Source organism: Rattus norvegicus, chromosome 5, assembly GCF_036323735.1.
Source record: "Rattus norvegicus strain BN/NHsdMcwi chromosome 5, GRCr8, whole genome shotgun sequence".
Taxonomy (NCBI): domain Eukaryota; kingdom Metazoa; phylum Chordata; class Mammalia; order Rodentia; family Muridae; genus Rattus; species Rattus norvegicus.
In genome coordinates, this window is record NC_086023.1 from 121,383,631 (window position 1) to 121,403,494 (window position 19,864).

At 41.8% G+C, this 19,864-nt stretch overlaps 1 protein-coding gene across 5 annotated transcripts in view; it reads left to right on the plus strand.

Moving 5' to 3' along the window:
• The window catches only part of Dnajc6 (DnaJ heat shock protein family (Hsp40) member C6), a 166,244-nt gene extending 151,099 nt beyond the window's left edge, over nt 1-15,145 (plus strand). For 4 of the 5 annotated variants that reach the window (XM_006238447.5, XM_039109918.2, XM_006238448.5 and 1 more), the window contains 4 exons: nt 7,327-7,590; nt 9,231-9,373; nt 11,608-11,784; nt 12,801-15,133. In XM_006238447.5, the coding sequence (XP_006238509.3) occupies nt 7,327-7,590; nt 9,231-9,373; nt 11,608-11,784; nt 12,801-12,902 (686 nt within the window). In that variant the 3' untranslated portion in view covers nt 12,903-15,133. Of the gene's footprint in view, nt 1-7,326; nt 7,591-9,230; nt 9,374-11,607; nt 11,785-12,800 lie in introns of all 5 variants that reach the window. The other variant, NM_001415921.1, reaches the window with a different exon arrangement.
• Nucleotides 15,146-19,864: the final 4,719 nt, after the last annotated feature.

Genomic DNA, 19,864 nt, shown 5'->3' on the forward strand with positions numbered 1-19,864 from the left:
ACCTCGGTGTGACTTTAACCAAGCAAATAAAAGATTTGTACAATAAGAACTTCAAGACTCTGAAGAAAGAAATTGAAGAAGTCCTCAGAAGATGGAAAGATCTCCCATGCTCATGGATTGGCAGGATTAATATAGTAAAAATGGCCATTCTACCAAAAGCGATCTACAGATTCAATGCAATCCCCATCAAAATACCAATCCAATTCTTCAAAGAGTTAGACAGAACAATTTGCAAATTCATCTGGAATAACAAAAAACCCAGGATAGCTAAAACTATCCTCAACAATAAAAGGACTTCAGGGGGAATCACTATCCCTGAACTCAAGCAGTATTACAGAGCAATAGTGATAAAAACTGCATGGTATTGGTACAGAGACAGACAGATAGACCAATGGAACAGAATTGAAGACCCAGAAATGAACCCACACACCTATGGGCACTTGATTTTTGACAAAGGAGCCAAAACCATCAAGTGGAAAAAAGATAGCATTTTCAGCAAATGGTGCTGGTTCAACTGGAGGTCAACATGTAGAAGAATGCAGATCGATCCATGCTTATCACCCTGTACAAGGCTTAAGTCCAAGTGGATCAAGGACCTCCACATCAAACCAGACACACTCAAACTAATAGAAGAAAAACTAGGGAAGCATCTGGAACACATGGGCACTGGAAAAAATTTCCTGAACAAAACACCAATGGCTTATGCTCTAAGATCAAGAATCGACAAATGGGATCTCATAAAACTGCAAAGCTTCTGTAAGGCAAAGGACACTGTGGTTAGGACAAATCGGCAACCAACAGATTGGGAAAAGATCTTTACCAATCCTACAACAGATAGAGGCCTTATATCCAAAATATACAAAGAGCTCAAGAAGTTAGACCGCAGGGAGACAAATAACCCTATAAAAAATGGGGTTCAGAGCTAAACAAAGAATTCACAGCTGAGGAATGCCAAATGGCTGAGAAACACCTAAAGAAATGTTCAACATCTTTAGTCATAAGGGAAATGCAAATCAAAACAACCCTGAGATTTCACCTCACATCAGTGAGAATGGCTAAGATCAAAAACTCAGGTGACAGCAGATGCTGGCGAGGATGTGGAGAAAGAGGAACACTCCTCCATTGTTGGTGGGATTGCAGACTGGTACAACCATTCTGGAAAACAGTCTGGAGATTCCTCAGAAAATTGGACATTGAACTGCCTGAGGATCCAGCTATACCTCTCTTCGGCATATACCCAAAAGATGCCCCAACATATAAAAAAGACACGTGTTCCACTATGTTCATCGCAGCCTTATTTATAATAGCCAGAAGCTGGAAAGAACCCAGATGCCCTTCAACAGAGGAATGGATACAGAAAATGTGGTACATCTACACAATGGAATATTACTCAGCTATCAAAAACAATGACTTTATGAAATTCGTAGGCAAATGGTTGGAACTGGAAAATATCATCCTGAGTGAGGTAACCCAATCACAGAAAAACACACATGGTATGCACTCATTGATAAGTGGCTATTAGCCCAAATGCTTGAATTACCCTAGATGCCTAGAACAAATGAAACTCAAGACGGATGATCAAAATGTGAATGCTTCACTCCTTCTTTAAAAAGGGAACAAGAATACCCTTGGCAGGGAATAGAGAGGCAAAGATTAAAACAGACACAGAAGGAACACCCATTCAGAGCCTGCCCCACATGTGGCCCATGCATATACAGCCATCCAGTTAAACAAGATGGATGAAGCAAAGAAGTGCAGGCCGACAGGAGCCGGATGTAGATCTCTCCTGAGAGACACAGCCAGAATACAGCAAACACAGATGTGTATGCCAGCAGCAAACCACTGAATTGAGAATAGGACCCCTGTTGAAGGAATCAGAGAAAGAACTGGAAGAGCTTGAAGGGGCTCGAGACCCCATATGTACAACAATGCCAAGCAACCAGAGCTTCCAGGGACTAAGCCACTACCTAAAGACTATACATGGACTGACCCTGGACTCTGACCCCATAGGTAGCAATGAATATCCTAGTAAGAGCACCAGTGGAAGGGGAAGCCCTGGGTCCTGCTAAGACTGAACCCCCAGTGAACTAGTCTATGGGGGGAGGGCGGCAATGGGGGGAGGGTTGGGAGGGGAACACCCATGAGGAAGGGGAGGGGGGAGGGGGATGTTTGCCCGGAAACCGGGAAAGGGAATAACACTCGAAATGTATATACGAAATACTCAAGTTAATAAAAAAAGAAAAAAAAGAATAAAAGAAAATGGCCATCCTATGGTGAAAAAGCAACCTACAGATTCAATGCAACCCCAATCAAAATTCTCTTCCAGCACCGAAGAAATGGCTCAGTGGTTAAGAGCACTGGCTGCTCTTCCAGAGGACCCAGGTTCAATTCCCAGCACCCACCTGGCCACTCACACTCATCTCTAACTCCAGTTCCAGAGAATCAGACACCCTAACACAGACCCAAAAAATACCAATGATCCTAAAACAAAATAAATCATATTTATATAATTCTAATCTGTATATAAATTCTAATGGTACTCTTCACAGAAACAGAAAAAAAACTTTATGTCCACATGGAGGCACAAAGGAACACAGCCAGTGAAATCCTGGGCAAAATCAATGCTGCTGGAAATACCACCACCCAATTTCAAGTTATGCTGCACAGCTAGAGTGATTGAAATAGTGTAGCGTGTGGATACAGAGCCAGACTGCGGTTAGTGAACTCGAGCACCTAGATATAACCTAGAGCTCTGCCTACATATGTGCATTTTGTTTGTTTGTTTGTCTGTTTGGTAAAGATGACAAAAATATACATTGTAGAAAGATAGCATTTTAAACAAATGGCACTAAGAAAACTGGATGTCTACATGTACTAGAAGGAAAACAAATTCCTATATTTCACTTCCCACAAAAAACAACTCCAAGTGGATCAAAGACCTCACAGAAGTCCTGAAACTCTGAAACCATTAGAGGAAAAAGGAGAGAAAATGTCTTGGCACAATATCTACGTAGGTAAAGCCTTTCTTAAGAGGACTGCAGTTGTTTGGGAAATATTACCCAACAAATAGGACCTTATAAGATTAAAAATCTTCTGTACAGCAAGGGGACAGTTAATAAATGAAGATATAGCCTACAGAATAGGAGAAAATTCTTTGCTCCTTTCTATCAGAGTATTAATATCTAGAATATACAAACAACTAAAAAAACTAAACAAAAATAAAAACAAACTCAAATTGGGTGGTCACCTTTAATCCTAACCCTTGGAAGGATGAGACAGTCAGATCTCCTAGTTCAAGACCAGCCTGGTGTAGAAGAGCTAATTCCAGGGTAGCCAGGGCTATATAGAGAAACCTTTTTTTTCTAAAACCCATCAATAATCAATCGATCAATCAATCAATCAATCAATCAGCTCAGTAAATGAATTGATGAAACTAACAGTTTTCAAAGGATAAAGTAAAATTACTCTCTCCCCTCCCTCCTTCTCTCTCTCTGTTCCTCTCTTCCTCCCTCCATCCCTTTTCTCCCCTTTTTTTCTTCTTTTTCTTTCTTACCCATCTGTCTATCTACCTATCCTATCATTCATCTGTCTGTCTGTCTGTCTCCACCCATTTATTTTCTGTTTATCTGCCCAACATTTATGTCGCTTATCTCAGGACAGACAAGCTGCCTTCCTTTTGGTTCAGCTGATTATCAACCGCTTCTGGTGTTATTTACTCTGCTGTTCCTCCAGTCCTTGCTCTGTTTTGCGACTGCTCCTTTGCCTTTTATGTCTTTTTCACTCAACTCTATTGAGTGAAAGGAAGAGGCATCCTCTTTGGTGGACAGACAGTAGGATTGTCTGCCATTTCCCAAGCTTCTTACACTCCAGTTCTAGGTGTCTTCGTTTTTAAAGGTGTCAGTAGTCATTTTTATGGGAAGCAAAATTTAGAAGCCAAGATCTGCATACTAAGTATGATTATTGGAGTGTTATTTCTCTTCCTTCTGGGAGCCAGAGGGTATGTGTGTTTGGTGTGAGTGTGTGTGTGTGTGTGTGTGTGTGTGTGTGTGTGTGTGTGTGTACAGCTAATCTGACTCCCAGTTTCTTCTCTGCCTTTTACTCCACATTTGAGTCTTCCACTTCCTCAGGTTGCAGTTTATAATCAGACAGCACCAATAGTTTCAGAGTAGCTAAACCTGTATCATCGCAAACAAGGAGCCTGCATGTGCAGTTTGGAAATGTAGTAATTCTCACAGCCTCCTTCTCAGAATCTGGCTTCTTATACTTCTCTACTTTTTAAGGTATACAACTTAATAATTTTAAATGATTTTCCCACTAAGGCCACAGGGTGAACAGACTCATCAGTGGCAGATATAAGTGGAAATTTCTATTCATTAAACAATCTAACAGTAACTCAGAAAAGAAACAATGACAGAGGCCTCCTTAAGATCATTTGATTAAACCAGTTCTAACACAAACATCAATGTCCAACCACTCCCTAGATATTCAGAAGTAACTGGCCTAGATGTGAGGATGGAGTTTTCTGTGATCCAGGTAATCCCTTATGCTTCCAAAGGGACTAACGATTGGAGAAGTTTACCTAGAATCTGAAGTCGCATAAGCCAGGGTCCAAAGATAGGAGAGGTGGACCACGGTGGTTTCTAAGTTGAAGTCAGTGATATGGTTAGGATATGGGTAGAGAAAGGAGTCCAGTCAGAGGAGAGGGGATGTCTAAAATGGCTGCTAGTGGGAAGAGCTGTGGTCTGTGGGGATGGGCTGGGAGAAGTGGACTTGAAAAGGTAAGGCTGATTCAAGGAGGACTTCAGAATTGCTTTCCTGAAATCTGTGTGCTGATTCAGGAAGCAGTTCACTTTGTCCTTTAGGAAAATCTAATTTAGTAAAAGTGGAAACCAGTTACTATTTAATAGAGGAAATGAATTGAAATTGTTGTCAGGTCAGAAGGAAAAAGGACCAGGAAGTGTTAAGCCTTCTCAGACTTGCTAGGAGATCTCAGAGAAAGACGACCTCCATTTTGAACCAGTAAGCTTTGGTTTCCTCATTTGATTGGTCTTTGTGATTATGTGTACTCTGCTAAGCATTCTGGATGGAATAATGAGCGAAGTCAGATGACATTCCTTCCCAGGGGAGCTTACACTATGGTAGGAGGGAGAAATGTTAATCAAATATAAATACCCACTGTGTAGGTGCTAGGTTAGGCAAGACATTGAATGAGAAGTTCCCTAGATAATCCTGACGCACAGTCAAGGTGGAAAGCCAAGGCTTCTTCAGCTTGTGGGACGGTGGCTGAGACCTAGGTCTAGCAGCTGTGCTACTTTTTAGCCAGTTCACCACTTCGATGGCATCTCTGCATGTAGAATCGTTTCATGTGAGTATGACATATTCTGGGAAGTTAGACATTACAAAGTCATACAGTATTCACAGGTCCCATGTGAGCCATGTTAGCACCCACTGTTTCATTGCTGGGTCTGCAGCCTAGCATGTAGAAGATGCTCAGAGTGGTTCCTAAATGAACATGCAATTGATGGGAGCCATTGGAAATCTGGAAGGTGCCATTAGTTCATGAGGTTTTTGTCCTATAAATAGGAGATGAATCAAATATTAAAATGATGAGCAGATATATTTAGAACAAAGTAAGTATCCTTAAAATATAAAATGAAACCACAGTACAGGGTGAACACCCAGACTTAAAACATATATTGATGTGCTAGGGACAAGAGGGTCTAGGGGGATATAGATATATTTTGTCAGTAAGCAGCATATGCTAGTGTTGCCTCTATTCCAAAACACTCTTGGGTAAGGAGAATCACCAATGTGAGGCCAGCCTGGCATACATGGGGAGTTTTAGACCGTAGGGTTACATGGTAAGACCTTGCCTCAAAAACAGGGGTTGGTGATGGAAAATGAGAGGGGCAACAATAGACTCCAGTGCCAGCCTGCCATTGCTATTTTCTATGACCAAATGCTTATTAAGTCTTTACAATGTGTCAAACACGTAGTTAACATTGTTTTGTGGTGTGTAGTGTACCTCAGTTCGCTTAATTTAGGGGCTGTGAAACACTTCCTGCAATGGCTATGTGTTTATAGTAAGACATAGTCATTTCATAGTTAAGAACGTTGAAGCTCACAGAAATGAAAAAAGTCATTAAGCTTTAGAAAGATGCCTTGTTTGTGTAGAATCCAAGTGCCCCATATAGTGCCTGGCACATGGCAGGCACCTCAACACCTGCTGGTGAATCCCTTGGGACACATGCCTCAGAGAGCAAACGGCACATGTGTGCTTGCACTGAACTCAAACAGGTTGATTCCAGATTCAGTAGCCATAGTACAACACTCATGTGTGAAAGGGAAGGGGGGGGTCTCAGGGCCCAAATGAAAGGACATAAGCTTTGGAAGAAAGTCATAGGAAGGGGTGTCTTTTAGTAGAAGCTCAGAGCTTTGGTAGGAGCTTGAGATTCTGGCTGTAGAGGCGCAGAGATGAGATGCTCCTGGCCAGGGCATCTCTGTTAACCAATGGTGTGATTGCAGTCTGTTGGTGAACTTCAGCTTTGATTCCCTCCCCTTTAAATTGACCCAGTGATGCTATTCGCTTACACCTAACACACCGTGAGGAGCTACAGAAGTGTTAGGTGTTTTATCATCATCATCATCATCATCATCCTCCTCTTCCTCCTCCTCGTCCTCATCATCTTGACTGTTGAAGGGTCTTTGAAGACCATTGTGTTTCAGCCTCTCAATTTGCCTCCCCGGTACTAGCCCTCCGGTAGTGGAATGTGGCAGTGTAAAACTGAAACCTATTTGTGAAATTTAGAAACATCTGTAATACTCTTGTGTCCTAGCCAGGATTTTTCTCATAGCAAATGATAAATAATCCTAACAGTTGACATGTAAGCCGAACCTTAATGAGTCACTTGTTTTCTTCCCTACTTGCCACTTGGTGGTTTTAACTCTAGTAGAGAAATAAAACTTGCTTAGGAGGGGGCAGTCTGGGCAGGGTAGCACAGTATGGTCTTTTGGCTTGGTCTCAAAAGTCTAGATTCAATTATTTTGCCATAGGCTGGCTGTGTGATATAGAAAAAAAAAGAAATCCACTCTGAATTGCTCTTCTGAAGAAAAGAATGGGGCAAGGGTACTACCTGAAGTATCCGTGGGGTGCCTGAGGAAATGACAGATAGGCAGATACGCCTGTGATTTCTCTACCTGTTCAGAAGGTTAAATCTTTTACCACCCAAAGCAGTTTCCACTAAAATCACTGTAAGCAATGCCTTGTGACGTGAGTTCGAAGCCACTCTCAATCGTCCTACTGCCTCTCTCCCTTTTCCTCCATAGGCAGCTCTTCATTTGCCAGCAAACCCACCACACCAACTGGATTGGGTGGAGGATTTCCACCTCTCAGCTCACCACAGAAAGCGTCCCCACAGCCCATGGGTGGAGGGTGGCAGCAGCCAGCCGGCTACAACTGGCAGCAGGCACAGCCTAAGCCACAGTCTAGTATGCCTCACTCCTCCCCTCAGAACCGACCCAATTACAACGTGAGCTTCTCAGCTATGCCTGCAGGGCAGAGCGACCGTGGAAAAGGATCTACTAACTTAGGTAAGGATGATGACACGAGTCTGGTATAGGATGACCTGCCTGTATTGTTGTTCTGCTTGGGGATGTTATGTCTGAAGGAGACCATCTTGAGAGTTGAAGGGACATCAGGAGATCCACACCTCAAGTACTGTGTGGGGTACCTGGACCTATCATGATCCCAAACAGGTATCATGTGACTGCTGGCTCACTTGCCTTTCCTTCTCCATGGTAAGATGGAAGGCATCTGTTCCCCTGGAACTGGAGTTATAGATGGCTAGGAACCATGGTGTAGGTGCTGGGGATGGAGCCCAGGTCCTCTGCAATTGCAGCAAATGCTTAAGAACTGAGCTATCTCTCCAGCCCTGCCAGATTAGACTCTTGGCATTAAGGTAAAAATAATACCTGTTAAAATTGAATCGTCAGACTGTGTCAGATACACTTGGCATCTCAGTGGCTTTGGTGATTCTCCCTGAAGAACATGGATAAAGGGATTCTCCTTCACAGTGGTTAACATGTATTGAGTACTTACTCCATGCAGGCGTATCCAAGATGTCTTCATGTATTATTTTATAGTATCCTCAAAACCAAAGCCTGACTATAGATGAGTAATCTGAGAGGTAGATCTAAAAAGTAATCTCTCAGTTTCTTGAGACTGTGACAGAGCCTGGACCTGAATTCCAGTCATTTGACACCAGAAGCTCTGGCTTTCAGTGTCACTCCCCAGCTGAGCATGACACCAGTGTCTGTTCACAGCACTGCTGTGACAGAAATGCACGTGCTGGAAATGTGTGACGCCATGCTTATCCTTTAGTTCTTGGGGGGCATTCTTTGGGCAATCCTGTTGAGCCATGTGGCATCCATTTCGTTTTTGTTTTGAGAAGATGGTGGGTGAATGTCATCTTGGAGCACTTAATTTTGGTGTGCACACATGTGACACGGCTTCTTAAGAACAGAGATGGCAAATCATTCCCAACCAGGAAAAAAAACAAACAAACACCTTGGGTTGATTATTGCCAACTGTGTGGACTACTGTGGTTTTGTTCTGTTTTGTTTTCAAATGAACACTGAGATAACCAAGCGTGCTTTTAGCTCATTCTCAAGACAACACTGAGTCATTAACATCACCCTCATCCTCTGGATGGAGAAGCTGAGGTGTAGATGCCTGCAACATCCCCGTGGTCATAGCTGGATTTAGACACATAGAGTTCTTCAAGACCAAGAGAGACTTAGTCCACAACCAGACTTACAGGGGGAGGGCACTAGCATCCACGGAACCCACCAACTGGGTATAGACAGGAAACAGTTAGCAGGAAGGATGTCAGGGATTCGAATCTTGGCTCTTGTCTAATCTCTATTGCTAGTTTGTTGTCCATGAGTACTTCATCTGCAAAGTTGCACTGGTGATGAAATGGACTTTAATGATCTAGACTCCAGTCCTGGCCTTGCCATAGACACACTGTGTGGTTACAGACAGTCCTCTTAGGTCGTCTAGTCTTCCATTTTCCGTGTCTGTTACACAGAGCCTTTTATATTTCCCATGCAGCAAGTACAAAAGGAACAAATGTATGGAAAAATCTATACTCCTGTTCTCCTGTGAAGTGAGAGTTTGACATTCTGTTTAAGAATAAAAATAGTGACGGCTTCCAAATATTATGTTGCAGAAGGAAAACAGAAGGCTGCTGACTTTGAAGATCTGCTTTCCAGTCAAGGCTTCAATGCCCACAAAGACAAAAAGGGGCCTCGAACAATAGCTGAGATGAGAAAGGAGGAAATGGCTAAGGAAATGGATCCTGAGAAACTGAAGGTGAGTGGGCCCCTCGACCATCCTATAGGACAAAGCTTTGTGACAAGTCATTTTGCCCAACCATCTCTGCATTTGTTCCCTTTACACTGGTCACTAGGGACTGAACACTTGATAGGTACAACTTGAGACATGGCCATGGATGCTTGCAGTGTGGCTGTTCACTTGTAGGTAGATGGGCAACACAGAGCAGGGTGCTGCGGCAAATGGTGGTCAGGGAGAACCTTCAAAGCTCCACTCCTAGGGAGATATTTCTACTAGCTAAGCACCTGACAGGTTCCACAGTCTCCCAAACACCACCCACTGATGAACAGGTAATCAAAGCATGAGCTGGTGGAAAAGAATTTAAATCTTAACACCTTCTAAGGGTCCTTACCTCCTAATGCTGTTTACCACCGTGAGTGTTAAAAGTCAACACTGACTCTAGGGTGGAGCGCAGACCACATCATCTATGGAAGGCACTTCATTCTGGTAATCACTGTGTTACAGCGGGTCTCTAAAGCTGTGGTTTGAAGACAGCCATGCTCCTCAATAGCAAACTAGCTTTGGGACGGTTGGTGCATGATGCTTAATTTACCCACCAGATGAACAATGATATTTAACTGTAGTTCAGAAACCTTTAGATTGTAAGTGTCAGTCATTAGAGTCTAGTGAGAACAATTCACCCTTTGTATTTTCTGTCCTCCTTGAGAACTTTCTGCTGTTCTTGGTTGACTGAACCCCAGTTTCAGTTCTCTGTGGATCAAGAGAGAACTATTTCTGTACCCAGGGTTTAATATTCTGGAGACATGAGGCAAGAGATCCACAGAGTTTGAGGAAAGGAAACCTAATGATTGTGAGGATGCTGGCCTCTATCACAGACTCCTTCCACTTTTAAGTAAAGAAGTTCTACATTTTCTTAAAACAATAAAAACATCTGTTTTTGATTCTAAAGTCTGTGGGAGAGTCAGTTTTGGAAAGGGAGAATGATTTATTTTTATTTTTTGTACTTTCAAAGAAAAAAGGAGGTTGGTTAAGAACACTGGCTGCTCTTCCTGAGGTCCTGAGTTCAATTCCAGCAACCACATGGCAGCTTACAACCATCTATAATGTGATGTCCTCTTCTGATATGCAGGTGTATATGCAGATAGGACACTCATATACATAAAACAAACAAATAAATCTTGAAGAAAAATAAAAGAAGTTTGGCACTCAGTGAGTCCAAGTTCCTAAACTGGTAGAGAAGGAGGCAAGTTCTTCACAGGCAAGGCCTAGAGCAGACAGCTGCTTGAAGATTGTCCCGGAGTCAGAGGGTCTCTGAAGATGAGTGGCGTGAGGACATGGATAAGGCACATAAAGATCAGACTGGCACAAGCCTTATGGCATGGCATACAGCTCTGGAACAGTAGCTGAGAGCTTACATCTGATCTACAAGCATGAGGTAGAGAATGAGAGGGTTAACTGGGAATAGCATAGAGTCCCTTCAAAAGACCTTAAAACTCACCCCCACCTTCTCTAACAAAGCCGCCCCTCCTAATCCTTCCCAACCATTTCCACTAACTGGGGACCAAGAACTCAAATATAGGAGGCTATGGGAGTCACTCTCATTCCAACCACCAGCCTTCCATTTAATCAGTCTTTTCTTTATAACACGGAGCTTCTTGGTTTGAATCAGTGATTTAAGGGATCAATTTATTTAACAAATGTTTTGAGCTCTACTCTGTGCCAGGTCTGCTGGGCTCCTGAGATTCGGTGATAAGAAACAGCCCTTTTCCATAAACAGCTCCAAATATTGACAGGGAAAGGTGAACACGCATGCTTAATAACACGTGACACACACGATATGTTTATAGTAGGGTAGGCCATATTTTTTCCCCTTTGTGGTGGGAATCAAACCCAGGGCAGGTAGGTATTCTACCACTGAGTTATAATCTTGGCACAACTTTGGCCTACACGAAAGACTATTTGGTTGCTGGAACAAAGTAGATTGAGGTGTGACCTCATGAAGCTCATGTTAGGAGTGTACAATTAGCTGTAGAAAGGCAGGGAGAAGTGAGCTCAAACCAGAGGTGAACTCTAAAGTGCGTGAACAGCTTTTGAACAACGATGCAGACTAGAAGGGCAAGGGGGAAGGTGGGTGCGTGGTCCAGCTAGAGGGGGCTGCATGCTTAGTTTCATTGAAACAGTATAGCTCTTCAGAGTCCTGGCAGGCAGAACACATTTGAGTGTCTTAACCCTCTTTGTATTTCCTGTTGCAGATCCTGGAGTGGATAGAAGGCAAAGAGAGAAACATCAGAGCCCTGCTTTCCACAATGCACACTGTGCTGTGGGCTGGGGAGACCAAGTGGAAACCTGTGGGCATGGCAGACCTGGTGACGCCAGAGCAAGTGAAGAAGGTGTACAGGAGAGCCGTGCTAGTGGTGCACCCCGACAAGGTGGGTAGGACCTGCCCTGTCATCGATATGCCTGGTCCCTGTTTCAGAGTTGACAAACAGGATAAAAAGGCATGCTTTCAATTTGCGGATTGATTAAGGCATTTATTTGACAAAATTTACTCTGTGGGTTATTTAAATCAGGTATTTAGACACATAGTCACAAGGCATGAGGTTGGCAGGAAGCAGTCAAAGCAACCTTCACAAACAGTGGGGCAAGCATTTTCACCATGGAGACTGAGCACTTCAAAGGAAAAGGCTGTTGTTGTTCCTGTGGAGGGCAGAATCATATCTACCCAGGAGACACTTTAGGGTGCGTTTGGAAAAATATTGGTGAGGAGCAATGTTTAAAATGTCAGCGTGTGTTGCCACTAATGCTCATGGTTTGAATAAATTACGAGAGCACAGAAGAGCTCCACAGATCAGAACTTCAGCTCCCTCCTGGCTGAATTCATTGTAATTTGCAGCAGCAGCTTAGACTGAAGTATACCACCCTGCTCTCATGTGAACCATAACAGACATGAGGCATGAAGTCATGATTGCAGTGCCTTGGGAATGCATGTTTGAAGTCCATGTTTGATTTCCATCCCTCCACACTCCTTATGACTAAATCGGATAATTAATGGGAAACATTAATACATGAACTTTAATCAGTCAAAAGAGAATTAAGAGCCCACAGAAATTGGCAAACTGCCCTATTATGAGTCTCAAAGACCTAAACTTTATAGGAAATAGAAAGGGGGAGTTTTGAAGTACAGTCAACTGGAGACAAGGCTAGCATTAACAAGGAGATGCGTCCTTTGCTGCCAAACAAACCCCCCACATTTCTCCTTATTGCTGGGTTCCTGTTATCCTCTGTGAGTTTGAGGGCAGTGCATAGTAATTAATTTCATGTAGATAGGACGCAAAAAGAAATGTCTTAATGGAAGAACATTTCAATTACCATCCATAATCTCATTGAATCTAATATTAGTTTATTTTGGTCTGCAGTATCTAATTGTGTTTTGTGTTTTCTTTAGGCTACTGGGCAACCCTATGAACAATATGCAAAGATGATCTTCATGGAGCTAAATGATGCCTGGTCCGAATTTGAAAACCAAGGCCAAAAGCCCTTGTATTAATTTGTGAGCTTTTCTATGCTGGCTGCAGTCCTGTGATCATGCTTAGTGTGTACCACGGTTCTGAGATTTTCACAGATGAACCAAAAATTCTAGTAATGTATTTCCAGTACTAAACTGTTAAGTTCCTCGTGAATTCATTTCTCATGATAAGGAATGTGAACATTGGGTTTCTTGAAGTCCGTAGCACCGAGAGGAACACTAGTGAACTGACCTTGCAGAGTCATGAAATCCCAGCCTGCCCTTTGGGGAAGCCTATTCAGCATTTTGCCTGGGGAAATAGGACCGTGGCCACCCAAGGCGGAGGCCTGACATCCATCTCACTGTCTGAGAGTAAGATTTATGAGTGGACATTATGGTAGTTGGATTACATAATGGTTTTAAGGAAATGATTTAGGGATTGTGTATGTGTGGTTTTTGTTTTTAAAGATGTAATTTGAGCAATGGCTTTACACAAACTCCAAGAATATCACCAACCAAGTATTTTTTAATGGAAACTTACTGAAGCCTTTATAGCTTCTTCAGTTTGTGTCTTTTGGTCAAGAGCATTAACAATCATAGAAGTGGCTAAATGGTGGGAGGTGGTTATGCAGAAATCTAGGCATTATCCTTAACTTTTCCTGGATGCACTAAGCCCAAGCACATGATAGCTGAAGAAACCAGGAGCCCTAAGATGTGTTGACTCCAGGTCAGAACTTTGGGGGTACTGGCTCCTTTCCCCTTTAAATTTGCAGTTGATTAAAGAAAAACCTTTAAATGCTACCACCACCATAATTCCAAACCTATTTGAAATCCCCCTTCTAATTGTTGCCACGAGGCTCAGTGCTCTTTCTTTTGCTTAGCCAAGAAAACATTCTTCATGGGTGACAGTTTGTAAAGCAGTTTGGCTCATTCACATTCACACTTTGTGTAGACCTGGAGTTCTGGTGATTGCAAACCAGGGGGGAAATGGAGAAGATAACACTGAGTACTATTTAGAAAGGGTTTGGTTGGGGAGAGAGCTGTGGTGTGCCTTCAGATCCAATTGGATAGCTTGCCAGTTTGAGGAGTCAGAGTCCCACCCACCCAGTGAATCTGGGCCCCCACCCCTGGGATTATTTCCAATGGGTTTGCTGTTGGATGCATGTGAAAACTATGTAAGAATGCAACTTTCCCAGACCGACTGGTTGCAATTTAGTCCAGTGCTCAGAGCTTCCCATTGTGCAAGGGAGGCAGCTGGTACTGCTGGGACTTTGCTAGGTCTCCTGGTGAGCACACGCGCAGCATCTATCTATCCATCCATATATGCATATGAGTATGTCTAGTGTGCACATACACATTCACAAAGCGGGTGGTCAAAAAGATTATCATGCTGATCTTAAAAGGTTCACATTCAATATTGTGAAAAGCTTTCAAAAGTTTGTTTTTCAAAGACAATCATTTTGTTTGTTTGTTTCTGTTTTAATATTCTTGTGACAAACTAAACCGAAAAAGCAGCATGTCAGAAATAATTTTGGTTCCATATAGACCTCTCTTCTCTCTTTTCTTTTAAATTATAAAAGTTCATTATTTATTTTGCCTTTTACTGATAATGTGAAATTCTCAAAAAAAATATTCTCTTTAAAATATGCAGTTGTAAACTCTTCAAAGTAACCATGACAACCTAGGTGTTATTTATTAAGGTATTATACAATGATGTCTGACCCAGTATGTGCTTGTCCTCTTTAAGATTGGAATGTGAGACATGTTGCTGTGACCTGTTTTATTTTTTGTTCTGTTTTGTTTTGTTTTTTTTCTGCCTCATTCCACATTTGTAGATATTGTGTGAACTACAGTATATAATGACAATAATTAAGAGGATATTATGTGGCTGCCACATACATTTTGAGGTGGTAGAACTATATTAGCTTTATATCATGTTCGCATAGGTCATTAATGTTCATGATTTAAATACCATTAAACGTTATGCGATTAGCAATGAGAAAGAACCCCTCCTTAAATCTGGGAGTTTCCCCACCGCTCTTCCCCAGATGCATTATGATTCTGGATGCCTGTCTATCTCAAAACTCTTAACACATGCAGACCAATAAGTTCTGCATTCCTTTTAAATACCAGGTCGTGACAGTTTGTTGTTGGTCAGATTCACTGTCTCATTCATATTTATTGTAATATATTTTTGTTTTGTAAATACGTTAAACAAAACAAAATGTCATTGTTTAAAATATTTGTAATGTATATTAAAAAGATAAAAAATACTTGCAGAAATATACTTCTTGTACTTGTGGGAGTCCGAGGGGCCAGAGAGATTGCACTGTGGTTAAAAGCACACATTACTCTTGCAGAGGACCTCAGCACCCACACTGGGTTGCTCACTGCCTGTGTCTTCAGCTGTAAAGGGATCTGATGCCCTCTTTTGGTTTCCACAGGCATTTGTGCACAACCCTCCTCCATGTATACATGGTTAATGTAAAATAGATCTTAGAAAAGCAAAAAACATCCCAAACCAAACAAATGAGTTATGGAGTACAATGGCAAACTTGAAAGATACTTTCTAACCTGACTTGCTTTTAAGGACCAGTGAGGGGAGAGAATGTGAAAAGTACAGAATCTGACAAGATTCTACCTTTACATTTTCATCTCCCAGTATCACTTATGTCCTGAGACAGACAGACTGACTGACAGACAGACTGACTGACACCACTGGCCATGTCCGGTGAATACTGTGTTGCAAAAGGAATCAGCATAGAAATCCTGTTCTCACTAGAATTTGAGTGTGTTCTCAAGCACATGTTTGTATGCTGAGTCAGAGAGACTAATGTGCAGTTTGGGACTTTACCATTGAACAGAAGTGTTGGATACTTTTAATGCCTGAGGACAGAGAGAACATACGCGCATTTGTAGACACACTGTCACAGAGCATTTTAACCACTACTTTGCTAGTGTGTCTAGAGTAGTGGTTCTCAACCTTCCTAACTCTGGGACTCCTTGATGCAGTTCCTCTTGTTGTAGTGATCCCCCCAACTGTAAAATTATTTAATTGTTACTTTGTAGCTGTAATTTTGCTATTGTAATGAGCTGTGATACAAATGTTGGATATGCTGCACCTGTGGGAGTCACGACCCACAGGTTGAGAACCGATGGTCAGGAGGCTCAAGGCAGTACTAATGTGAGACCACACAACATAAAACTTGAATTCCTGAAGAAGTTATCCCAGTACAAGCCATTTTTCATGATGGAAACACCAGCTCAGAAAATATAGGTTCAAATCAAGAGATTATTATTATTATTATTATTATTATTATTATTATTATTATAATAAAACTAGACCATACAGTTTTTGGAATGGTACTATTTGTTGGTTTGAAACTAAAAGAGTAGCTTTGAATGCTGATTTTTTTCCCTGCTTAATATCTGTTATATTGGCAAATGCTTTAAACTTTGATTCCTGATTTTATCACTTGTAAAATATATTCCTTTCAACTCTTCAGTGGAAGAATTAGGCACCATGTGTATAAAGTGCCATCACACAGATATCGGCCAATAACCATTACTACTGTTGATAATAATAAATAGAAGTGGGTGTCACACTGTTAGTTTTGGAGCTGGAACTACATGGAGCCCTCAGATTCAGAAATGGGTCCAGGAATGAGAAAGTCTGCTGGGAACACCTATTCCCCTGGCACCTGTCTCCTTGGGGTGGGATGAGATCTGGATGTGGAAAATCGCAGATGCTGGTTTCCGTTAGTGTCATAGCACACTTTTATTTACGATGCACTGACCTTAGACCTGCTCTGGGGCTTTACATGTATGGCCATGTAAGATCTGGAGTTTGAGTAGGGTATTTTCTTTTTTCTTGGATTTTTTAAATTTACATTTCAAATGCTATCCCCTTTCCTGATTTCCCATTCATAAACCCCATATCCCATATTCCCCCCCCTTTTATATGGGTGTTCCCCCTCCCCAACCACCCAACCCTTCCCACCTCCCTGCTCTGACATTCCCCTACACTGGGGGTTTCAGCCTTGGCAGGACCCAGGGCTTCTCCTATTGGTGCCCAACAAGGCCATCCTCTGCTACATATGCAGCTGAAGCCATGGGTCTGTCCATGGCTCTTTGGATGGTAGTTTAGTGAGTGCCTGGGAGCTCTGGTTGGTTGGTATTGTTGTTTTAATGGGGTTGCAAACCTCTTCAGCTCCTTTAATCCTTTTCTAACTCCTCTAATAGGGACCCCCTTCTCAGTTCAATGGTTGGTTGCTAGTGTTCACCTCTGCATTTGTTATGCTCTGACAGAGCCTCTCATGAGACAGCTATGTCAGTCTCCTGTCAGCGTGCACTTCTTGGCATCAGCAGTATTGTCTGGGTTTGTTAGCTGTGTTGTATGTGGGCTGGATCCCGAGTTGGGGCAGGCTCTGAATGGTCATTCCTTCTGTCTCTGCTCCAAACTTTGTCTCCATATTTCCTCCTATGAATATTTTTTGTTCCCCCTTTTAAGAAGGAGTGAAGCATCTGCACTTTGGTCGCCCTTGTTCTTGAGCTTCATGTAGTCTATGGATTGTTTCTTGTGTAATCTGAGCTTTTGGGTTAATATCCACTTTTCAGTGAGTGCATACCATGTGTGGGTTTTTTTTTTTGTTACTTCACTCAGGATATTTTCCAGTTCCATCCATTTACCTATGAATTTCAGAAAGTCATTGTTTTTGATAGCCGAGTAGTATTCCATTGTGTAGATGTACCACATTTTCTGTATTCATTTCTCTGTTGAAGGGCATCTGGGTTCTTTCCAGCTTCTGGCTATTATAAACAAGACTGCTATGAACATAGTGGAGCACGTGTCTTTTTGTTATGTTGGAGCAACTTTTGAGTATATGTCAAGGGGAGGTATAGCTGGGTCCTCAGTTAGTGAATGTCCAATTTTCTGAGGAACCTCCAGACTGATTTCTAGAGAGGTTGTACCAGTTTGCAGTCCCACCAACAATGGAGGAGTGTTCCTCTTTCTCCACATCCTCACCAGCATCTGTTGTCACCTGAGTTTTTTATCTTAGCCATTCTGACTGGTGTGAGGTGGAATCTTAGGGTTGTTTTGATTTGTATTTCCCTGATGACTACGGATGTTGAACATTTCTTTAGGCACTTCGATATTCCTCAACTGAGAATTTTTTGTTTAGCTCTGTACCATATTTTTAAATAGGGTTTTTGAATCTCTGGAGTCTAACTTCTTGAGTTCTTTTTATACATTGTCTATTAGCCCTCTATCAGATGTAACATTGGTAAAGATCTTTTCCCAATCTGTTGGTTGCCATTTTGTCCTAATGACAGTGTCCTTTGCCTTACAGAAGCTTTGCGATTTTATGAGGTCCCAAATGTCTTGATCTTAGAGCATAAGACATTGGTGTTCTGTTCAGGAAATTTTCCTCAGTGCCCATGTGTTCAAGGCTCTTCCCTACTTTTTCTATTAGTTTGAGTGTATCTGGTTTTATGTGGAGGTCCTTGATCCACTTGTACTTGAGGTTTGTACAGGGCAGTAAGAATGGATTGATCTGCATTCTTCTACATGCTGACCTCCAAGTTGAACCAGCACCATTTGTTGAAAATGCTGCCTTTTTTCCACTGGATGGTTTTAGTTCCTTTGTCGAAGATCAAGTGACCATAGGTGTGTGGGTTCATTTCTGGGTCTTCAATTCTATTCCATTGATCTATCTGCCTGTCTCTGTACCAATACCATGGAGTTTTTAATCACCATTGCCCTGTAATACAGCTTGAGGTCAGGGATGGTGATTCCCCCAGAAGTTCTTTTATTGTTGAGGATAGTTTTTGATATCTTGTTTTTTTTTTTGTTATTCTAAATGAATTTGCAAATTGCTCTTTCTAACTCTATGAAGAATTGAATTGGAACTTTGATGGGGATTGCATTGAATCTGTCGATTGCTTTTGGCTAAATGCCCATTTTTACTATATTAATCCTGCCAATCCATGAGCATGGTAGTTCTTTCCATCTTCTGAGATCTTCTTCAATTTCTTTCTTCAGAGACTTGAAATTCTTGTCATACAGATCTTTCACTTGCTTGGTTAGAGTCACACCGAGGCATTTTATATTATCTGGGACTATTGTGAAGGATGTCAATGCCCTAATTTCATTTTCAGCCTGTTTAGAAGACTACTGATTTGTTTTGAGTTAATTTAATATCCAGCCTCGTTGCTGAAGTTGTTTATCAGACTTAGTAGTTCTCTGGTGGCACTTTTGGGATTACTTAATTATACTATCATTTAATCTACAAATAGTGATATTTAGACCTTTTCCTTTCCTATTTGTATCCCTTTGACCTCCTTTTGTTGTTTGATTGCTCTGGCTTGGACTTGAAGTATTATATTAAACAGATAGAAAGAGAGAGGGCAGCCTTGTCTGGTTCCTGACTTTAGAGGGATTGCTTCAAGTTTCTCTCCATTTAGTTTGATATTGGCTACTGGTTTGTTGTATATTGCTTTTGCTATGGTTAGGAATGGGCCTTCAATTCCTGATCTTTCCAAAACTTTTTAACAAGTAGGGTGTTGAATTTTTGTCAAATGCTTTCTCAGCATGTAATAAGATGATCATGTGTTGTTTTTTCCTTTGAGTTTGTTCATACAGTGGGTTCTGTTGATGGATTTCAGTGAACTGAAAGGACAGTTGTTGTTGCAGAAAGCAGTTGGAGAGAAACACTGTCCATGGATCCTTATTCCAAACATTACCTTGGGGGCCCACATCAATCTTTCTCTTTCTCCTCTTTTTTTCCCCTTTCTTACCATTTTTCAGTATTTTCTTGACAAGCCTTTGGCATTCACAGGACCCTTTGCCTCTGATATCACTTTCTCTTAAATCATGGGATTAGTCTCAGGCTGACTCAGAAAGCTTTGGCAAGCCCCTCTACAAGGCCTAGCAGGGACAAAAGGGGTGGTTGAGGATGAAAGATTATATCATGTAATCTAACCATTTAAGGTGGGGAAACCTA